Below are 18,186 nucleotides of genomic sequence, written 5' to 3'. Positions count from 1 at the left end.
GGGCTCCATCCAGCGTCTCCCTTGCTCCTGGCTTATCGCCTGGTATATTTAATCAGGGGTGGTTTTCCCAGCCCTGCCCAGAGCCCAGGCTGGCAGTGCCAGGGGTGACAGAACACCTGAGACCCGGTGGCTGGGGGAGGGGACTCCTCAGTCCGAGAACTGAGGGTCCTCCAGATGTGGAGGACCAAGCCCTAGAGTCCCTAATATTTGGGAGTTGGGACATGGGGGTCTGCGGGATGTGTGGGAGGGACACCTGGATAACCAAGATGGGTCAGGACGTTAAGGTCTTCCAGATTTAGGTGATATAACATCTGGGTTCCTGAGACCTGGGGCAACCTAGGGTCTCACAGCCGTGTGACAGGGCTGTGCGGTGGCAGGACACACTGTCATTCCCCATCTCTCTGTCCATCCGTTGGCCTTTGCGCCCGGCTTTGCCCCCTTCACGAAATCTCCACCTCAGGGTCGCGGGGGGAGGCCGCTGGGGTGCGGGCTGCCTCTTGGGGCCTCCCCCTACCCTTAACCCCTGCTTTGCCGCAGCCGGCTCAGGCCCCGCCCTCTGACGCCAGCGAGCAGGAAGTCCTGGTTAATAATCAGCCCGCCGGGACAGGTGCGGGACAAGGCCGCGCACATCAGAGGCGACCGCGGGGGGGAGGGCCTTTTACCCGGCCAGTCACGGTGTCTTAGGGCGGCCGCCGTTGAGGCTGGTCTCCAGAGATGGGAGCGCAGTTCAGGGCACCACCAGAGGCGAGAAGCAGTCACCTTGTTTCCAGGGAACCTGTTAGTGTACCTCATGAGGTAAATTTCCTCTTTCCTCAGGCAGTCCCTCTAGCAATCTGGCCTAATTCTCTCCGTGCCTAGCAAGAACTCGCGGCCCGTCGTTCTGGGAAGCCTCCGGATGCCCCTTGACCCTCCCCGTCGGTGGCACTGAGTGCTCCACCTTCGGGGGAGATACAGGGGATGGGCCAGAAGGGAAGGCTAGCTCCCGAGCTTGGCTGTGACTCCCTCGCAAGAGCCTTAGTTCTTAGTTCTGAGCCTTAGTTCTGTCATCTGGAAAACGGGCTGATGGCTAGAACGCTTGACTAGTTGGCCAGCATTTATAAAAACAGCCGGGGGGCCCACCTGAGTGAAGGGCGCCACCTGGAGGCTACAAGGCAACGTCCTCTCCCCTGCAGGATCAGTTCGGTCCCAAAGGGGGCGCAGCATCTCACGCAACTAAGGGACCAAGAAGGAAAAAACCCATCTTTCGGTTTATTGAAGGAGAGAGAGGGGAGAGGGGAGAGGGGCAATAAAATGCTTTTGCTTCGTTTATAAAGAGCGAGATTTCAGGAGCCCCCTCTCAAGGAGGGGCGGGGACACCTCTCCTCCAACTACAAGCAGCAGCAAAGCCAAGCCAAGGAGGGGAGAGGGAAACCGGAGGGGTCAAGGGACCCCAAACACCCCCTCGGACAGAAGCCACAAGTTTTCTCCCCCCACCCTCAATGCATCTACCCCAGGGGACCCATCTGGGATAAGGAGGGGACCCATCTGGGATAAGGAAGGGGGTATGTACACAGGCGGGGGAGGCACTGGGCTGGGTGGGAATAATTTATCCGCAGCGGCGGTGGGTGGCAAGGGGGGGGGCGGATGGGCAGTAGACTCGTGGCAGTGGTGGCCTAGGGGTCCCGTTCTTTCTTAACCTTGATGTCTCCAGCAAGGATGGTGGCGATCTCTCCTTGCATGAAGGCCCAGGGGACAGAGGAGCCCACTAGCGGGCACTTGTCTCCACTGGGGCAGTACACCTCCCCAGCAGGACCTTGCGCCTTGATGAACTCCCGTGAGCAGGGAAAGCAAAACTTGTGTCCGGGCACTGAGGGGCACTGGACGAAGTGGGTGTCTTCCAGCCGCTCCCGGCACAGGGTACAGCACAGGGGAGCCCCAGGGGTCGCCCCAGTGCCGCTACCACCCCCGCTAACAGCTTCCGCCCCTGCTGTGGGGCTAACTTCTGCCTCACCGTTTCGGGCCACCAGACGATGCTGGGCTGGAGGCTGGGCCGCAGAGGAGGCTGCGGGGCTGGCGCCCCCTGCGCGCACAGGGCCCCCACCCCCTGCAGGGTCCTTGGGGGAGTGGCCAAGGGCCTCGGCCACGTTCTTCAGGGCGGCGATTGGCGAGGGCACAGCAGGGGTATCAGCGGAGAACGGGCCACCGGGTGCCACCCAGTGCCGCTGCTGCTGCTCCTCGGTGGTCATCTTCCCAGATGCCTCGCCCTCGGGCTCAGGGGACGCCTTGCGACGGCGCGGCGTGGGGGCCAGATTCCGGGATGGGGCTCGTGGGGGTGGGCCACAAAGAGCTGCAGGGGCTGGCTCTGGATACTGCTGGGGCAGGGCCTCGGCGGGAGCTGGCTCGCGGAAGGTGCGGACACCGTCGGTTAGCAGCTCCCCCAGCTGGCGCCACTCCCCTGAGCCGTGTCGGCGTTCATACTCGAGGTACTTGAAGCCTGATGAGGCCAGTGCCTTGCCCGGCTCCCGCAGAGCATCATGAAACATCTGGCGAGCCACGGCCAGGACTCCAGCATACACGTTGCCAGAACCACAGGGGTATTCGGTGAAGAGCTTCAGCTCGAACTCGTAGCCTGGCGGGCGGGCAGTAGCATCAAAGGCGAACACCCGTCCCACCAGCCCGTGATCCTTCTTGAAGCGGACATTGAAAGGGGCGCAGGCAGACAGCGCCAGCAGCTGTTCCCGCACGGCTTTGGGGCGCCCATGCCATTCCTCTGCCCGGCCCCTCATGGCCTCGTTCAGTTCTGCCAGACAGTCCGCATTCCTCTGCTGCTTCTCCTTCTCGAAATCGGAGCCGAAGGCTGGACGGGCAGGACTCAAGCCGGGTGCCAGCGTCAGACCTCGGCTTCCCAGGCCAGACACCGCAGCTGCCAGCAGCCCGGGGGGCACCAAGCCGGGCATGGAGCCAAGCAGGGCCCTTCGCGCCCCCTCCGCCACAGCTTCCTCGCGGCCCAGTCCATTGGCCAGGCGGGACCCCAGGGTGTACTCCAGGGCGGGCGAGGGCAAGGGGAGGCGGCCCGACGATGTGGCCCTGTCATAGCGGTCCTGGCCTGAGACAGCGCCGCCTGTCCCCGACGGCTGGGGCTGGGCCTGTGGAGGCGGCAACTGAGGCCCCTGTGCAGCGGCGGCTGCCAGGTCCTTAGTGGTCGGGTGCTTGAGGGCCGGGGGCCCCGGCGAGCGGCCCTCGGGGAGCACGTGGCTTCGCTTGAGCTGCCGGGCGGCATCGATGAGCAGCTCGATGCGATCCGCGCCCTCGAAGTTCACGCAGCCGCGGCACACGGCCTCACTGAAGTCCCACACCATGGCCCACGGCATCTTGGGCAGGTCGCACAGGTAGCACCACTGGCGGCGGGAAGCCTGCACGGACGCCATAGCCCCCGCACGCGCGCCTCCGAGCCCCCGCGTTCCACCCGCCGCCGACGTTCGATCCGCGCCGCCAACGTTCGATTCGTGTCCCCGGGACCGCGCGAGCCACGGTCGGGCCTCTGGCTCGGCCTCCCCGCGGATCCAGGCCCGGCCCCCCTTCCCCGCCCCCTGGGCCCTAAGCCTTTTTCCTCACTCCCGCCTCCTCAAAGGCAAGCAGAGGCACGTCGGCGCTCCCGCCGGGTCCGAGCTCCGGGGCGCGGCGCACAGCTCGGGCCCCGCGATAGGCCGCGGGCGCCGCCGCCTCGGGCTCCCGCCGCTCCCGCCACTGCCGCTGCAACTGCCGCCGCCGCCGCCGCCGCCGCCGCCGCCGCCGCCGCCTCCTCCTCCACCTCCTTCTGCCCCAGAGGCCGCTACGCAGGGAAAGTTACATAACGCGCCGGCAAAGCCTTCTGGGAAACGTAGTCCCTCCGGGGCCGTTTCTTAAAGGGGACCGCCGGCTGCCGGAGGGTAGGGGCTCACAGCCTCTCCGCTGCGCAACCTTTACCCCTCCTCGCCGGGGGGGCAGGGAGTTTGACTGGCTCCAAGCAGCTCGAGCAAAAGGGTTGGGGACGGGGATGTGATACGAATGGTGAGAGCCACCACGTATTCAGAAAGTGTAGCGGGCGGACTGGCTTCCGGACGGCCAGTCTCTGCTCCGACTTGCTTTGCAGCTTTAGACAAGTCTTGCCTTCTCTGAGGCTCAGTTCCCCGCCCTTCAAAGGTGGGCCAATGACCGGTTACGAAGGCAGCAGCTCCTGGGGCGGGGCGGAGGGGCCTTAATTGGACGTTTTCGGGGGTGGGGGGAAGGGAAGCTGTCAATTTAGTGTTGGGCAGGACCGTCCACTTGGCACTTCGTCTTGCCCAGGATCTTGGATATAAGCCTCTGACTGGGGCCAACAAAAGCCGGAGAAAGGAGAGGACTGACGGTCTCAGCCTCAGTTGCTTTATCTGTTAAAAAGAGTGGTCGAGCGCCCCTCTCTTCCAGCTCTGCGGGCGCGCTCTGGTCTCCAAGGGGTTACACTGTCAGTTTCTCCGCCCCCCCCACCCCAACTTCACTACAATTCCCAAAATGCTCTACGGGGCGAACAAACTGACGCACTTCCGCTGTCTAGGAGGTTGGGGGAGGCCTTCCCGATTCCCGCTGGCTGTCCATAACCCCCCCCCCGCCTCAATTTCTGGGGGATCTTTTCGAGCACCGGGTGAGAGGGTCCTTACACCCTCTAGGGCTCACCAATTTGGGGGGCGGAAAGGCGGCCAGAGATGGCAACATAGTTTCTGGGGAGAGCGAGAGCCAGACCACCTTTCTCCAACCTTGGGTGCTTACTACCTGATAGGCCCAAGCAGGCTTTGGCGACCCCCATGTTTTTTTCTTCCTGGCGATGGAACACTGCAGGGCAGGCTTGGAGAGGGGGCATGTGGAGGAGAGACAGGTCTCCAGCTTCTAACCCACATCAGCCTCTTCCTCTCTCTAGGCCTGGGTCTGTGTTAAGCGCTCAAAAATATTTGAAAGACTTGCCAGGGTTGCATTCATTAGTAGTTTTCAAACTAATCAGGGAATGCCTGCCCCCACTCTCCCTCATCCCACTGCAACCACAGCAGGTCTGATTTTATGTTACCCAAATTTCAGTCTCAGCTTCACCATTTTGTTTACCACCTGTATTATTAACATTTTTCTTGAAGTTGACTCCTGTGAATCAAACACTATTTACTTTTGCCTCATCCTAAGCAGTATTATGTGCATGATCATGGGTTTTATGTACTAGGTACATTTTTACAAAATAAAACTACATTCACATATAACCATAGAACAGTTAAAAAGGCCATAAACATATCGCCTAAAATTGTCTTTGGGCCATTCTTTAGTAAACAGTAGTTGGAGTCAGGAGTTCTGGCCGGAGGCTGGCTTCAGGTGGACTGGATTGGCCCCTGACAAATTTAGGGCAAGTCCCTAAACTTCTCAGGAAAAAATGGAGACCCCCTAAAATCGGCTTTTCATTGGGTACCTTCAGGTTAAAATGCAAACATGCAAATAAATTCTTAGCATGGCACCTGGCCCAGAAAAGGAGCACCATAAATGAAAGTTGTTTTTAAGCTCCCACTACTTAAAAGATTCAACCTTTCTTCTGTGTTGGGCAATGCTGAGGACACAGCAGTGACTAAGATAGGCTCAGGCCTTGCCCTGACAAGGCTCATCCTGGTGATGGAGGGACATTCAATTTAAATTTACTCAAATGATTACTTAACTGCCTTTCTTTCACAACTGCTGGGGGAAAGGGGGGGGGTGGTCAGGAAAGGCTTTCCTGAGGAGGTGATATTTGAGCTGTGACCTGAAGGATGAAGAGAATGTAGTTGTAGGCAGCAAAGACACCTAAATCTTTATGCCCGTATTACAGATGAGGACAGTGGGGCCCATAGTTACACAGCTGGCCAGGGCAGCACCAGGGGTTGAGCCAGGTCTGAGTCCAGGGTGATGGCTATTAGCTACTTTGCTACCAGGCTCTGCAGCCAGTTTGGGAGTAAAAAAGAGAACCAGCTCCTCCCTTCATGAAACTATACGGGAAGCAGGCTTTAAATAGATAAGGGCATGTGTTCATTTAGTGACCACAGGATGCTGAGAGAGGATCTAAGAAGCAGACCCACCCTAGCCTGGGGGAAGGAATCCAGGATGTCCTCCCAGAGATGACATTTAGGGTGGTATCCGAAGGATGAAAAAGTAGGAATAAGATTTGAACACAGGACTTGATGGCTTTAAGGAAAAAAAAAAAAAAGTCTGGAAAACCACCAGCCTCTAAAACTTCAAGGGGGTGTCACCTGCCCATGGAGGGATGAGGCAGGTGTAGGCGTTGGAACTTCAGGCCTGTCTCAGACAGCCCCAAGTAATTATATTAAAAATAAGTTTATTGATATCTTGTCACCACTGGGGAGGACAGAGGGGGTTGAGCTCTGGAGGTCAGAGACTGCAACGGGAGGCAGAAGGCTCAACCTACACCAGTGAGAACTCCATCCGCCCCTAGGGTACAGACTGCAATAGCCTCTGCATCCATTTTCTGACTTGTCTTGAAACTCCCACCCGCTCCAAAGTCTGGGTAGGGGAAGTGGGTCAGTTGTCTTCAAGTCAAGGCCAGGAGTTCTGTTAGGGGAGGGGGATGTGCAGGTTCCCTCCGCAACCCACGAAGGGCAATAATAAATAACGTAAAATCCATGGCTTACAAGTCAGGGTTAAGGAAAGCAGCCAGGCAGACAGCGCTGTACTGATAAGGGCTGGGGGGCCCATCAAGGAGGCCCCCCAGAATCAGGCACTAACTAGTACAGGGAGTGGGGTGCTCGTGCCCCGCAGCAGGGAGCCCGGGTGCAGCTGGGATGGGGAAAGTGCATTGCCCTCCTCCACTGGGCTAAGCTGGGGGGAGGAGGTGCAGGCAGAAGGTGCGCAGACAAGCTTGAACCCCACGGCAGATGTCACGGAGATTTCCACCGCCCCCGCCTCTTCCGTGTAGGGAAACTTTTCCTCCTTTTGTGTGGTGGGGAGTCATGGGGAGGGAGTGGGGCGGGCGGCGGCCGGGGGGCCCCCTCCTCGCTCCTAGGGGCAATGATCACCCCCCTGGCTGCCACCACAGCCCCGTCCACGACTGCAGCCACCACGGACACAGGCTCTGGGGTGACCTCCACCTTGGGGGAGGGGGGGGACAAGACAGGCCTGGGCGGTGGAGGTGGGGGCGGGGGCGGGGGCAGTGGGTCAGCGGGGGTTCCAGGCAGAAGGGGCAGCAGGGCGCTGAGGGCCTCGCTCAGTTGGGCTAGTCCCTGGCGAAGGGTGCCGGCCAGCTCCCGGATGGCGTTGGCAGTCTCCTGCTGGGCCCGCAGGAAGTCCAGGGAGGGGTCTGGGGCCGAGGGTGGAGGCAGTGGAGGGGAGGGGGAGCTGGAAGGCGAGGGTGCCACTTGGACCTGCTGCGGTGGCTCGGGGGGTGGTGGCAGCGGAGGGGCTGGGGGGGGTGGAGACAAGGCCAGGCGGGGCAGCTGGATGGTCTGCAGGGCCGGAGGGGGCGGGGACTCACGCTCCTTGGGTGCCGGGCAGCCCCCTTCCTGAGGATTGCAGGAGGGTCTGGCCCAAGGCTCCGGGCTGCTCGAACCCCCCTTGCTGTGGGCTGGTGTATCTGTGGAGAGAGAGATGTAGGTAAGATGTGGGGGACCCCTAACGCTGTCATGATTTCCCTTTCCCACCTCCCACCCACCCTGGACCCAAAGGCATCCTTTTCAAACCTAAGTCAGGTCATGCCTTGGAGCAGAAGCCCCATGACCCAGGGGAGAGAGACAAAATATTTAACAATAATCTGGTGGCCGATACCAGCCTTCATGGAACAGGGTCCTGGAGGTCCCCTGCCGAGCCAAGCAGCTCTTATCTCATTCAGTGTAAATGCCAACATGCTAGAAGTCTCTGAACCATCCACACCCGCCCCCCCGCCCCCCCTCACGCAGCACTGCTGGATCCTGGGGAGGCCCCACGGGAGGAGGGCCTGGAGAAGAGGTTGGGTGGCTGGAGTAGGAGAAGGGGGAACTTCTGGAGGCGGGGAGTAGGGGGCTCTCTCCAGTCAGGAGGGCAGGATTTCAGTCTCAACTCTGGTCTGTGTCAGTTTAACCCCAAGCCTGCGGGGCTTCCTCCGCCCCCTCTCACCTGGGATCTCATTCGTGCTCACGGACTTGAAGAGTCCGAGAGCAGAGGCGCCCAGGTTTCCGGGCCCAGCCTGAAGCTCTCCCTCTGGCTGTGTACTCGGCATATCCCCTCCAGTAATCCCGTCCTATAATGCCTCCAACCCCCTTGCCTGGAGCTGAGCTCCTGGCCCTCCCCCAACCTGCTCCTCCCTCAGACACCCCATCTCAGATGCTGGCAGCTCCATCCTTCTAGCTGCTCGGGACAAAAACGCACTCTTCTCTCCCAAGACACCACTCGTGTACAAATACCGTTGGCTCTGCCTTCAAACTAACCCAACATCTGTCCTCCTCCACGGCCCCGACCCTGGTCCAACCACCACCATCTCCCAACCTGGACTATTCTCTGGGCTCCCAGCCCACACCCCCGCCCCTTAGAGTCTGTTCTCCACCAGCAGCCTCAGGGGTCCAACTAAAATACACCACAGTTATGCGCTACAGGAAAGTAGCTACTCACAAAGGACCACATGTCATATGATCCATTTACATGCAATGTCCAAAATAGGCAAATCTTACAGAGACAGAAAGTAGATTAGTGGTTGCCTAGGGCTGGGCAGAGATGGGGGAACGAGGCGGGGGGTTGATGGCTAAGAGGTACAGGGTTTCTTTCCGGAGTGATGAAAATGTTCTAAAATTGATTGTAGTGATGGTTGTGCAGCTCTATGAATATACTAAATGCCACTGAATTGTATGCTCTAAATGGGTAGGTTGTATGGTATGAGAATTCTACCTTAATAAAGATGTTAAAAAAATACAAGTGAGATGTCTTTCTCTGGTCAAAAGCCTCCTGTGGCTACTATCTCACCCACAGTAAAAGCAAAGTTTTCAAGGTCCCCACGATGTGCCTCCATTGCCTCCCTAACCTCGTCTCCCACTCCTTCTCTCACTCTCTTTCGTTCACTTGACTGCAGCCAAACTGGCCTCCCTGCAGGGGCTCATACACTTTTTTTTTTAAATTTTGGCCACGCCGGGCGGCATGTGGGATCTTAGTTCCCCGATCAGGGATCAAACCCGAGCACCCTGCGTTGGAAGCACAGAGTCTTAACCACTGGACCACCAGGGAAGTCCTGGGTCCTCATACACTTTAGGCCCGCTCCTGCCTCAGGGCCTTTGCACTTTCTGTTCCTTCAGCCTGGAAAGATCTTTCCCCAGACACCTGCTTGGCTCCCTCCCTCACCTCCTCCAGCGTCTGCTCAAACATGGCCTCCTTGGAGAGACCTTCCTTGACCCTCCGTCTGAAGCAGCTCTGTCCTTTTCTCTCTCCTAGCCCTACCTGATTTCTTTTATAGCACTTATCTCCACCTGGCATGGGATCGCTCTGTGTTTGTGGTCTGTCTCCTCCTCCTTATGTCAGCTCCATCAGGCAGGGCTTTGTTTTTGTTCACTGCTGTTTACCCAGCGCCTAGAACAATGTCCAGCACAAAATTTTGTCTTTAATGAGAAAAGAACTGTGGCTTCCTGGGAGTCAGTACTGATTGGGCACGTCCTGGCAACAACCCTCCCGCAGCTCCGCAGCACCCACAGGGGACAGTCCAGGCCTCTCTCTAGGGCTACAAGGCCTCAGCTTTTGCCCCTTTCTATTCTTCTTCCTTGCCTCAGTGCACATCTTGTTCCGTCTTCCAGGACCACTACCCCACCACACCCCCAGGCTCGAAGGCTGGGGCTCCAGACTCTTTGGGCCGGCCGGCCTGGGCAAGTAAGAGAGGCTGGCAGAGAGACAATAACCAGAGCTAACGGTGGTTGGACACTTTCCTGGCCGACCCTGGGCGCAGTGGCTAAGTTCTCCTATGTTATTTCACCCAGTCCTCCGAGCCAGTCTTTGGGGTACGTGCTATCAGTATTAGCCCATTTTACAGATGAGGTGACTTGAGGCCCAGAGAGGTGTCACAGAGCTGGTGAATGGGAGAAGAGGACTTTGAACCAGGCAGGTTCTGGAGCCTATGCTTTTAACCATTCCTTGGACTGGGGCTGTGGGCTTGACGGTGGGGTGGTGAGTCTTCTTCATAAAGGGCATGAGAATTCCAGCCACCTGGAAAAATATATGACTTTTCTAGTCTACCGAGTAAAAAGAACAGAAAAGGGGCCCAGCCTTCATGCCCACAGGGCTCACAGGCGTCATGTAAGGACCACCGTGAGAGTTAAAATCATAGTTATTCGCAACCTTTGGGCCTCAGTTTCCCCACCTGTAAATGGATGTGTGTGAACATAGGACCAAGTAACCCTGTAAAGGAATATCTCCCTGAGGGCCCTTACAGGCATTAAGTGAATTACCATGGGCCAGGGCATAGGCCAGTACCTGGCATATAATAAGGTCTCAATGTGGTTGTTACTGTTCTTTCATTCAAATATTAGGTCACAAGATAAATGGTTCTTATCTCTCCTTCCAGTGTCAACAAAGATGCCTCAGGCTGCCCCAGGCCCTGTTCCTGTCCTTCAATCAGAGCAGTTCCTCTTTTAAGAGTTTTACACAGTGGGTAATCTCTGTGTGAGATTCTAATCAAGGACACTTTAAGCACATACCTGCCTCAGGGTCTTTGCACCTGCTGTTTCCTCCAGCTGCAGTACTCTTCCCCCAGATATCTATTTGGCTCAGTCTCTCTATTCAGGTCCTCTGCTCAAATTTCCCCTCTCTACAGAGGCCCCCTTTCCATCACTCACTATCCTCTTAACATGCTTTGTTTTACTTCTTTTAGTTCTTATCACCTCTTTGTATAATCTGCTTTGGGGGATTACTTGTTTGTCGTCTGTCTCCCGTAACTAGAATGTCAGCTCCATAAGGGATGGAAAATTCTTTCTTCAGAGTATTCCCAGCACCTACCACGGTGTCCGCCTCAGAATACGCGCTCAATAAATATCTGTTGAATGAATGAATAAGGGGTTGTACAGCTTTTGAAGTAATAAGTTTGCCATCTCCACGCTGGTTCAATGGGGCCATTTCACAGGTAGAAACACTGAGGTTTGATTCGTATTGAGTACAAGGGTCCCGAGTGATTGTGTCTTTCTCTGGCTTAAGACACTTTCATGCCTCCCAAAGGCCCTCAAGATAAAATCCAAAGTCCTGACCTTTATTTTAAACCACATGTGATCCAATTCTGGCACACCCATTAACTCGTAGTCAATATTAACTGTTTATATATATGTAAACTACTTACATATTTACATATATATGTATGCATATATATGGTATATATCAGGCCATCTAGCCAGTGGTTAAGTGCATGCACGGTGAGTTGGACACAACCTATATTCAAGTTCCAACCCTTCTACTTACTTACTTGCTGTGTGACCTTGGGTGGGTGAATGAACCTCTCAGAAATTCCAGGATCCTGAGCTGCCTTGTTGGATCATGTGCCCCCGCTTTCTCTAAACCCTTGTATGGCTCCCCATAGTACTTAGAATAAAATTGAACTCCTTATCTCAGCCTAAAGGTCCTGCAAGGTTTGGCTTTTGCTGACCTCTCTGATCTCATCTCAAAACATGTCCTTTCTTTAATCTTTCCACTCTCCCTTCCTCCCCTCCCCTAACTGGGCAGCATCTCTCAGTTTCCTAAACTGGCCAAGCTTTCTTGTCTCCAAGCCACTGTACATGCTGTTCTCCAGGAACACTTTCCCGTCTCTTCTTCATCCTCACTCTTTGCATCTCGGCTCTGATGGCTCCTTCTCCAGGAAGCCCTCCTTGAATTCCCAGTGTGGATCAGATGTCCCCTAGGGACTCTCATAGCCCAGCCCTGCCTGCTTTGAGTCATCACTGTCTATACATGGGTCTGTCTCCCCCAGTGGACTGTGAGCCCCAGAAGGACAGGCCTGAGGATGTCTCAGTCACATCTCTGTCCCCAACACTGTCCAGCTCGGGGCAGTTGACTGGGGAATAGCTGTGGAAGAAATAATCATCCAGAGTTAGGGCTGAGTGGGGAGTTTTGTACTCCACTCTCCCCACCTCCTCTACTCAGGGCATGACCTTGGGAAAATTTCCAAACCTCCCTGAGTCTTTGATTTATAAAATGGTGAAACAGTTCGTGCTTCACAGCACTGGTAATTATATCAATAGCTAGCAAGGAAGTAATGTACCAAGCAAATTACACATATTAATTCATTTAATCTTCCCAGCAACCTCTGAGGCGGGGACCATTTTTTATCCCCATTTTACGGATGTAGAAACTGATGTGCAATAACTTATCCCAAATGACACAGTTGAGTGGCAAAGTTGTAACTGGAGCCCAGACTATCTGCCTTCAGAGTCACTCCCCCTACGCTACAGTTTAATGAAATCATGGGTGAGCTGATGATCCCATGTGTGGACTCTGGAGCCAAGCCTCCTAGGTCTGGGTTCCATTCCCGACTCCGACCATTACCACACTTTTCTGAGCCTCAATCTCCACAGGTGTAAAATGGGGATTATAACAGTACCCCCCTTCCTACAGCTATAGGGAGGATCTGATGAACCATATAAAGGGCTTGGAACAGCGCCAGGGACAAAGTAAAATTTCTGTTTGCTTTTGCTGAGGTGATGCTGAAGGAACTCACCTGCCCGTCGGTCCTCCTTGCGGTCCTCAGACAACACACAGCGTTGGGCGCAGGAGCTTGGGGCCGGTGGCTGTGAAGAGGCGGCCGCGGAGGGCTGCTCTGCCCCTGCACCAGCTCCTGGCCCCGCCACACCCGGCCCCAGGATGGCAAAAATGGTCTCCTCCTCGGCGGAGAAGGCGTCCTCGGCGGCAGGCCCGGTGCCCTGTGTGGAGTGCGGCACGCGAGCTAGCTTCTCCTTGGTGCGGCGCTTGAAGTCGTTCCAGCGCTTCTGCACCTCCTGGCCAGTGCGCTTCCAGCTGGTGATGCCGTTGATCTTGGCGGCAATGCCGTCCCACACACGCCGCCGCTCGGCCACGCTCACCCGACGGCTCTGAGCGCCGTAGAGCTGCGGGTAGTGGGCGCGCACCTCACGGATCAGGATCTGGTTCTCTTCGAACGAGAAGCGCGGCTTGCGCAGCCGGGTGGTCTCTTCCGCTTCGCCCGCCGCCGCCGAGGCCATGGCGCCCCCCGACGCCGCCGTCCGGCCGCCTGGCGCATGGGGGGCGCCGGCGCTGCGGGCACAGGGCGCACGGCGCTGGCAGGGGTTCAGCGGCCCCGCGCCGTCCGCCCCACCCCGGCCGCCCCGATACCGTCTCCTATGTCCCCGGGGATAGGGGTGGGGGAGAAGGGCGGACGGAGGCGACGGGCAGCGGGGGTCCGTCAGAGTGCCTAATAATAGATGACACCGGCTGAGCGCTCATCTTGTGCCTGGCGCGGCGCAAAGTGCCAGGCCATGGAGTTGATGTTAATTGGGTATGGGTATGGAGGAGTGGAGGGAAATGAGGAAAAGCGGAAGGAAGAGGGGGTGTCTGCGGGAGTTAGAGGAGAATTGGGGGCATAGGAGGATGGGAAATGGAAGGAGAATGGGGGTATCTCGGGGGTCAAAGAAGCACGAGGGTGATGGGGATAAGGAGATGCTGAAGAGGAGATGCAGCAGGAAGGGGGGGATCTGGAGCAGAGGAGCGCTCTGGGGGTTCCAGGGCAATGGGACGTCTGTAAGACCAATAAGAGAAGTGGTCCTTAGAGGAGCAGTCCAGAAATAATCGTGAACTGGGGGCTCCTAGGACAGTGGAGAAACTGGGAGAATAAAATATTAGGCATTAGGGTCTGCGGGGATTGTGGGGGCTTTGGGGATTGCCACGAATCAAGGGGATCCCTGAGGGTTATGAGGGTCCGGGATTAGGAGGGGCCAACTGGGGCTACGGGAGACTCTGGGAAGAGTGAGGGTCGCGGAGGGTGGGGACCGAGTTGGGCCGCGGGTCACTCACCGGCGCCGCCGCAGCCCCCGCCTGCCCGTCGGTCAAGACTCGGGCTTCTGCGGCCTCTTCCCTCCCCCTGCCGGCTTTCTCCCTCCCCTTCTGGGCCCCGCCCCCGGCCGCCCCGCGAGCCAAGGCGCAGGCGCACCTAGCGCCAGACGGTCCCCCAACGCCCGAACCTCTTGGGTTTCACTCCTCCCGCCAGAGCGCAAGCGCAGAATTGCCCTCCACCGGCCTCCGTAAGCGGGCCGCAGTTGCGCAGGCGCAAGGTTAGCGCAGCGCTCTTTCCCCTAGCTCTCTGATGCCACAAGAACGCACGCTCAAAACCCTCGCACGCATGCGCGCCTTTCTCTCCCCGCTAGCTTTGGTACTCGGACTCCGTCTCTGCGCAGGCGTAGCAGTCCTTGGAGGATGAGGGAGAGACCTTGGAGAGTGATGGGACCGAATGGTTTCCTAGCCTTTCGGACCGTCTTCCAGCCCACCCAGCCCTCTAACTATGCCTGTGTCTCTTAGAGGACAGGGAGGGAGACGGTGCTGGAGGGAAGCGGTTCGTTTCCATGACAACTGCGTGGGTGGGGTGGGGAGCGTAACAAAACTGGCTTTGCAGCCCCTTATACCCGCCCCTGCGCGGGACTGCTCGGGATTTGCTAACTACTACCCGTAGGGGCGGGGCACCCTGGGGATATTCGGCTCCAGGCGGGTGCAGTAACCATAGCAACTCATCTACCTTCCAACCCTACCTGGTGGGACCCGTGTCCACACACGTAACGGCTGGCACGCAGGGAGGGAGATAAGAGGGAGAGCTTCTTGGCTGGTAAGGGGTGATCCTAGCACAGGCATGACTTTAAGCAAATGCATGGAGGCAGGAATGAACCTAGAACACGGGTTCTAACTGGAAGGTAGGATGATGGAGTTAAGTCTACACTGAGAAATTTGTAGCTTAGCATCCGGCTGGAGTTCTCAAGGTCATTCCACAAACAGTGCTTCATTCATCATTCAAACAAATATTTATTGAGCACCTATTCAATTCTAGGTGCGGTGAATATAGAAGACAAAAATCTGTACGCTCATGGAGCTCACTTTGTAGTTGGGAGAGTGAAACATTTAGCAAAATTAATAAGATATATAAGCGAAAAGGTGATAAGTACCATGAAATAAATGGAAGTAGGCAAAAGGGTTGGGGAGTATGGGGTGTGTGTGTGTGTGTGTGTAATTTTATTATTATTTTTTAAAGTAAATTTATTCATTTTTGGCTGCGTTGGGTCTTCGTTGCTGCATGTGGGCTTTCTCTAGTTGTGGTGAGCAGGGGCTACTCTTTATTGAGGTGCACGGGTTTCTCACTGCAGTGGCTTCTCTTGTTGCGGAGCGTGGGCTCTAGGTGCACGGGCTCTAGGTACGCAGGCTCAGTAGTTGTGGCACACGGGCTTAGTTGCTCCGCAGCATGTGGGATCTTCCTGGGACCAGGGCTCAAACCCATGTCCCCTGCGTTGGCAGGCGGATTCTTCACTGCTGCGCCACCAGGGAAGTCCCTGACTCTGGTGTTAACCGTAGCAGAAACTGAGTTTAGGGAGCGAGAGTGGAATCTGGGGCCCAGTGAGGAGGTGACTACAGGGGCTCAGGTGAGAGGTCGTGGTGGTGGCTTCAACTAGGGTGGTAGCTGCTGAGGTGAGGTGAAGTGGAATTGGGTAGAGGAAGTGAGAGAAAGAGGAGTTGAAGATCACTCCAGTGACTTTGGCCTGAGTAACGGAAGAATGGAGCTGCCAGAAGCAAAGACGGGCAAAGGGCTGTAAGAGGATCAGGAGTGCAGGTTTGCCCAAGTACAAAGGTGAGGTAGGCAGTTGGATATTTGAGTCTGGGCTTCAGGGGAGAGGTTTCAGTTTTTTATTTTTTTATTTTTTATTTTTTTGTGGCACGCGGGCCTCTCACTGTTGTGGCCTCTCCCGCTGCAGAGCACAGGCTCCGGACGCGCAGGCTCAGCGGCCATGGCTCATGGGCCCAGCTGCTCCGCGGCATGTGGGATCTTCCCGGACTGGGGCACGAACTCGTGTCCCCCTGCATTAGCTGGCAGACTCTCAACCACTGTGCCACCAGGGAAGCCCGAGGTTCCAGTCTTAAGATATGAATTTAGTAATTATCAGTGAATAATGACATTTAAGACTGGGAGAGATTGGCAGGGGAGCAAGTTTAGATAGAAAAGAAGTGGATTTCCCTGGTGGTGCAGTGGTTAAGAATCCGCCTGCCAATACAGAGGACACGGGTTCGAGCCCTGGTCTGGGAAGATCCCACATGCTGCGGAGCAACTAAGCCCATGCGCCACAACTACTGAGCCTGCGCTCTAGAGCCCACGAGCCACAACTGCTGAAGCCCACGCGCCTAGAGCCTGTGCTCCGCAGCAAGAGAAGCCACCACAGTGAGAAGCCCGCGCACCGCAACGAGGAGTAGCCCCCTCTCGCCGCGACTAGAGAAAGCCCAAGTGCAGCAACGAAGACACAACGCAGCAAAAAGCAGTATTGTAACAAATTCAATAAAGACTTTAACCATTGTCCACATTAAAAAAAAAAAAAAAATCCCATGGCCTTGAGACTAGACACTCCGATGTAGAGGGCTGGGATCCTCCAAGGAGACTGAGGAGGCACAGTCAGAGTGAAAGGAGAACCAGCGCTGTCTGCTGTGCTGGAGGCCAAGTGAGAAGTGCAAATCCAGGAGGAGGGAAGGGTTCATGATGCCAAACGCTGCCTAGAAGTCAAGTCCAATGAGGACTGAGAACTGATCACTGGGGCTAGTGATAAGGAATTCATCAGTAATCCTGGAAGGGGCAATTTTGGTGGTGTGGTGGGGGCAGTAGCTTGATTGGGTAGGTTCAGGAGAGCCTTTAGGGATTGCCAGTGTAGATGATCCTTTCTAGCACAGAAATGGGGTGGTATCTCTCCACGGGATCTCCAGAGGTTTATTTCAGATGGGAGATGTCACAGTATGTTTGTGTGTCCAAAGGGATGATCCAGAAGGGGGGAGATTGGTGCTGCGGAGGAGAGAGGGGAGAATTGCTGGAGCCATGTCCTGAGTGGGCACGGTGGGTGGGACTCAAGGCACAAGAAGGGGGTGCTCTAAGGGGCATGGGCTGTTCAGCCACAGTAAACGGGGAGGGCATGGGGCAGGCAGGTGGTGATGTAGTGTCAGGAGCATGTGGATGTTGTCTCCTGGTTCCTTCTGTTGTCTCAGTAGAGTCGGAAGCAAGGTCAGGGTGAGAAGGAGGTGCTGAGGATAGGGGAGAGAGAGGAGAAAGCATGAAACAGTGAATGAATGGCCAGGGAATTGTAGACAAATAGAGCCAATCACTTGAGGTAATTGGATATAAAAGAGTGATGAGTCCCGCTGATGGTGTGTTTTTCTCTGTTCATATTTTTCTGAGTGGGAGCAGGTGCAGAGTGGGTGGCAAGCTGACTTCCACCAGGGCTGGGTTTAGATGATCTCCCACCATGTGCTCCATGAAGGGTCAGGGTCCAGGAAGCAGAGGCAGCCCATGCCGGGCCTTATGGGCAAGTTAAGGAGCTTGAATGAGTGAGGATGGGCAGGGTGTGATGTGTGCTTTAGAAAGAACCCCCGCTGTTGTGTGGAGGGTGGATGGGAGGGGGAAAGACTGTGAGCCAGAGTCAAGGGAGAAGTCAGGGGTGGACCAAGGGCAGGGTGGGAGAGACTGGACCAGGGCAGGGATGGTGGGAAGGGTGCAAATGAATTGGAAGACATTTGAGAGGCAGGATGTACAGAGTGCAGTGACAGAGTGTACAGAGTGCAATCAGGTTGGGGAGGGAAAGGGAGGTGACACCCAGTTCTCCAGCTCAGGTCCCGGTTGGGGAGATGGGGTCAGTTAGGACATGGTGAGTGTAAGGTTCTCAATGGGTGTTATGGGTTGAACTGTGTCCCCAAGTCCCCCAAAATAATGTTGAAGTCCTAACCCCTACTACTTCAGAATGTGACCTTCTTTGGAAATAGGGTCATTGCAGATGTAATTACTTAAGATGAGGTCATACTGGAGTAGGGTAGGTCCTTCAGCTGACATGACTGGTGTCCTTATAAGAAGAGGAGAGAGACACACAGAGGGAAGACGACAGCTCTGTGAAGACAGAGGCAGAGATGGGAGTGATGATGCCACAAGCCAAGGACCACCTGGGGCCACCAGAAGCTGGAAGACGCAAGGATCCTCCTCTAGAGCCTTTGGAGAGAGTGTGG

At 56.1% G+C, this 18,186-nt stretch overlaps 2 protein-coding genes across 3 annotated transcripts; both read right to left on the bottom strand.

Moving 5' to 3' along the window:
- Nucleotides 1-690: 690 nt before the first annotated feature.
- IRF2BP1 (interferon regulatory factor 2 binding protein 1) lies at nucleotides 691-3,778 on the bottom strand. Its single transcript, XM_059999033.1, has one exon. It carries the CDS (start codon nucleotides 3,405-3,407, stop codon nucleotides 1,653-1,655), a length of 1,755 nt encoding a protein of 584 aa, XP_059855016.1. The 5' UTR covers nucleotides 3,408-3,778; the 3' UTR covers nucleotides 691-1,652.
- Nucleotides 3,779-6,285: 2,507 nt separating this feature from the next.
- MYPOP (Myb related transcription factor, partner of profilin) lies at nucleotides 6,286-14,039 on the bottom strand. 2 transcript variants are annotated; one of them, XM_060000724.1, is made up of 3 exons: nucleotides 13,972-14,039; nucleotides 12,665-13,215; nucleotides 6,286-7,588 (listed from the first exon to the last, which is right to left on the bottom strand). In XM_060000724.1, the coding sequence occupies exons 2-3, from the start codon at nucleotides 13,161-13,163 to the stop codon at nucleotides 6,897-6,899; spliced, it is 1,191 nt and encodes a 396-aa protein (XP_059856707.1). In that variant the 5' UTR covers nucleotides 13,164-13,215; nucleotides 13,972-14,039; the 3' UTR covers nucleotides 6,286-6,896. The 2 variants fall into 2 exon arrangements, with proteins under 2 accessions (XP_059856707.1, XP_059856706.1); XM_060000723.1 differs by lacking the exon at nucleotides 13,972-14,039 and having other exon boundaries at nucleotides 12,665-13,455.
- Nucleotides 14,040-18,186: the final 4,147 nt, after the last annotated feature.

This window comes from Delphinus delphis, chromosome 20, assembly GCF_949987515.2.
Source record: "Delphinus delphis chromosome 20, mDelDel1.2, whole genome shotgun sequence".
NCBI lineage: Eukaryota > Metazoa > Chordata > Mammalia > Artiodactyla > Delphinidae > Delphinus > Delphinus delphis.
Note: the sequence above shows the minus strand (reverse complement) of the source record. Positions and strands in the feature narration are given on the sequence as shown.

Coding starts and splice junctions, on each gene's coding strand:
- IRF2BP1 (XM_059999033.1), bottom strand. CDS start 3,407: ATGGCGTCCGTGCAGGCTTCCCGCCGCCAGTGGTGCTACCTGTGCGAC.
- MYPOP (XM_060000724.1), bottom strand. CDS start 13,163: ATGGCCTCGGCGGCGGCGGGCGAAGCGGAAGAGACCACCCGGCTGCGC. Junction 7,589..12,664: donor CAAGGAGGACCGACGGGCAG/GTGAGTTCCTTC, acceptor CTCTCTCCACAG/ATACACCAGCCCACAGCAAG.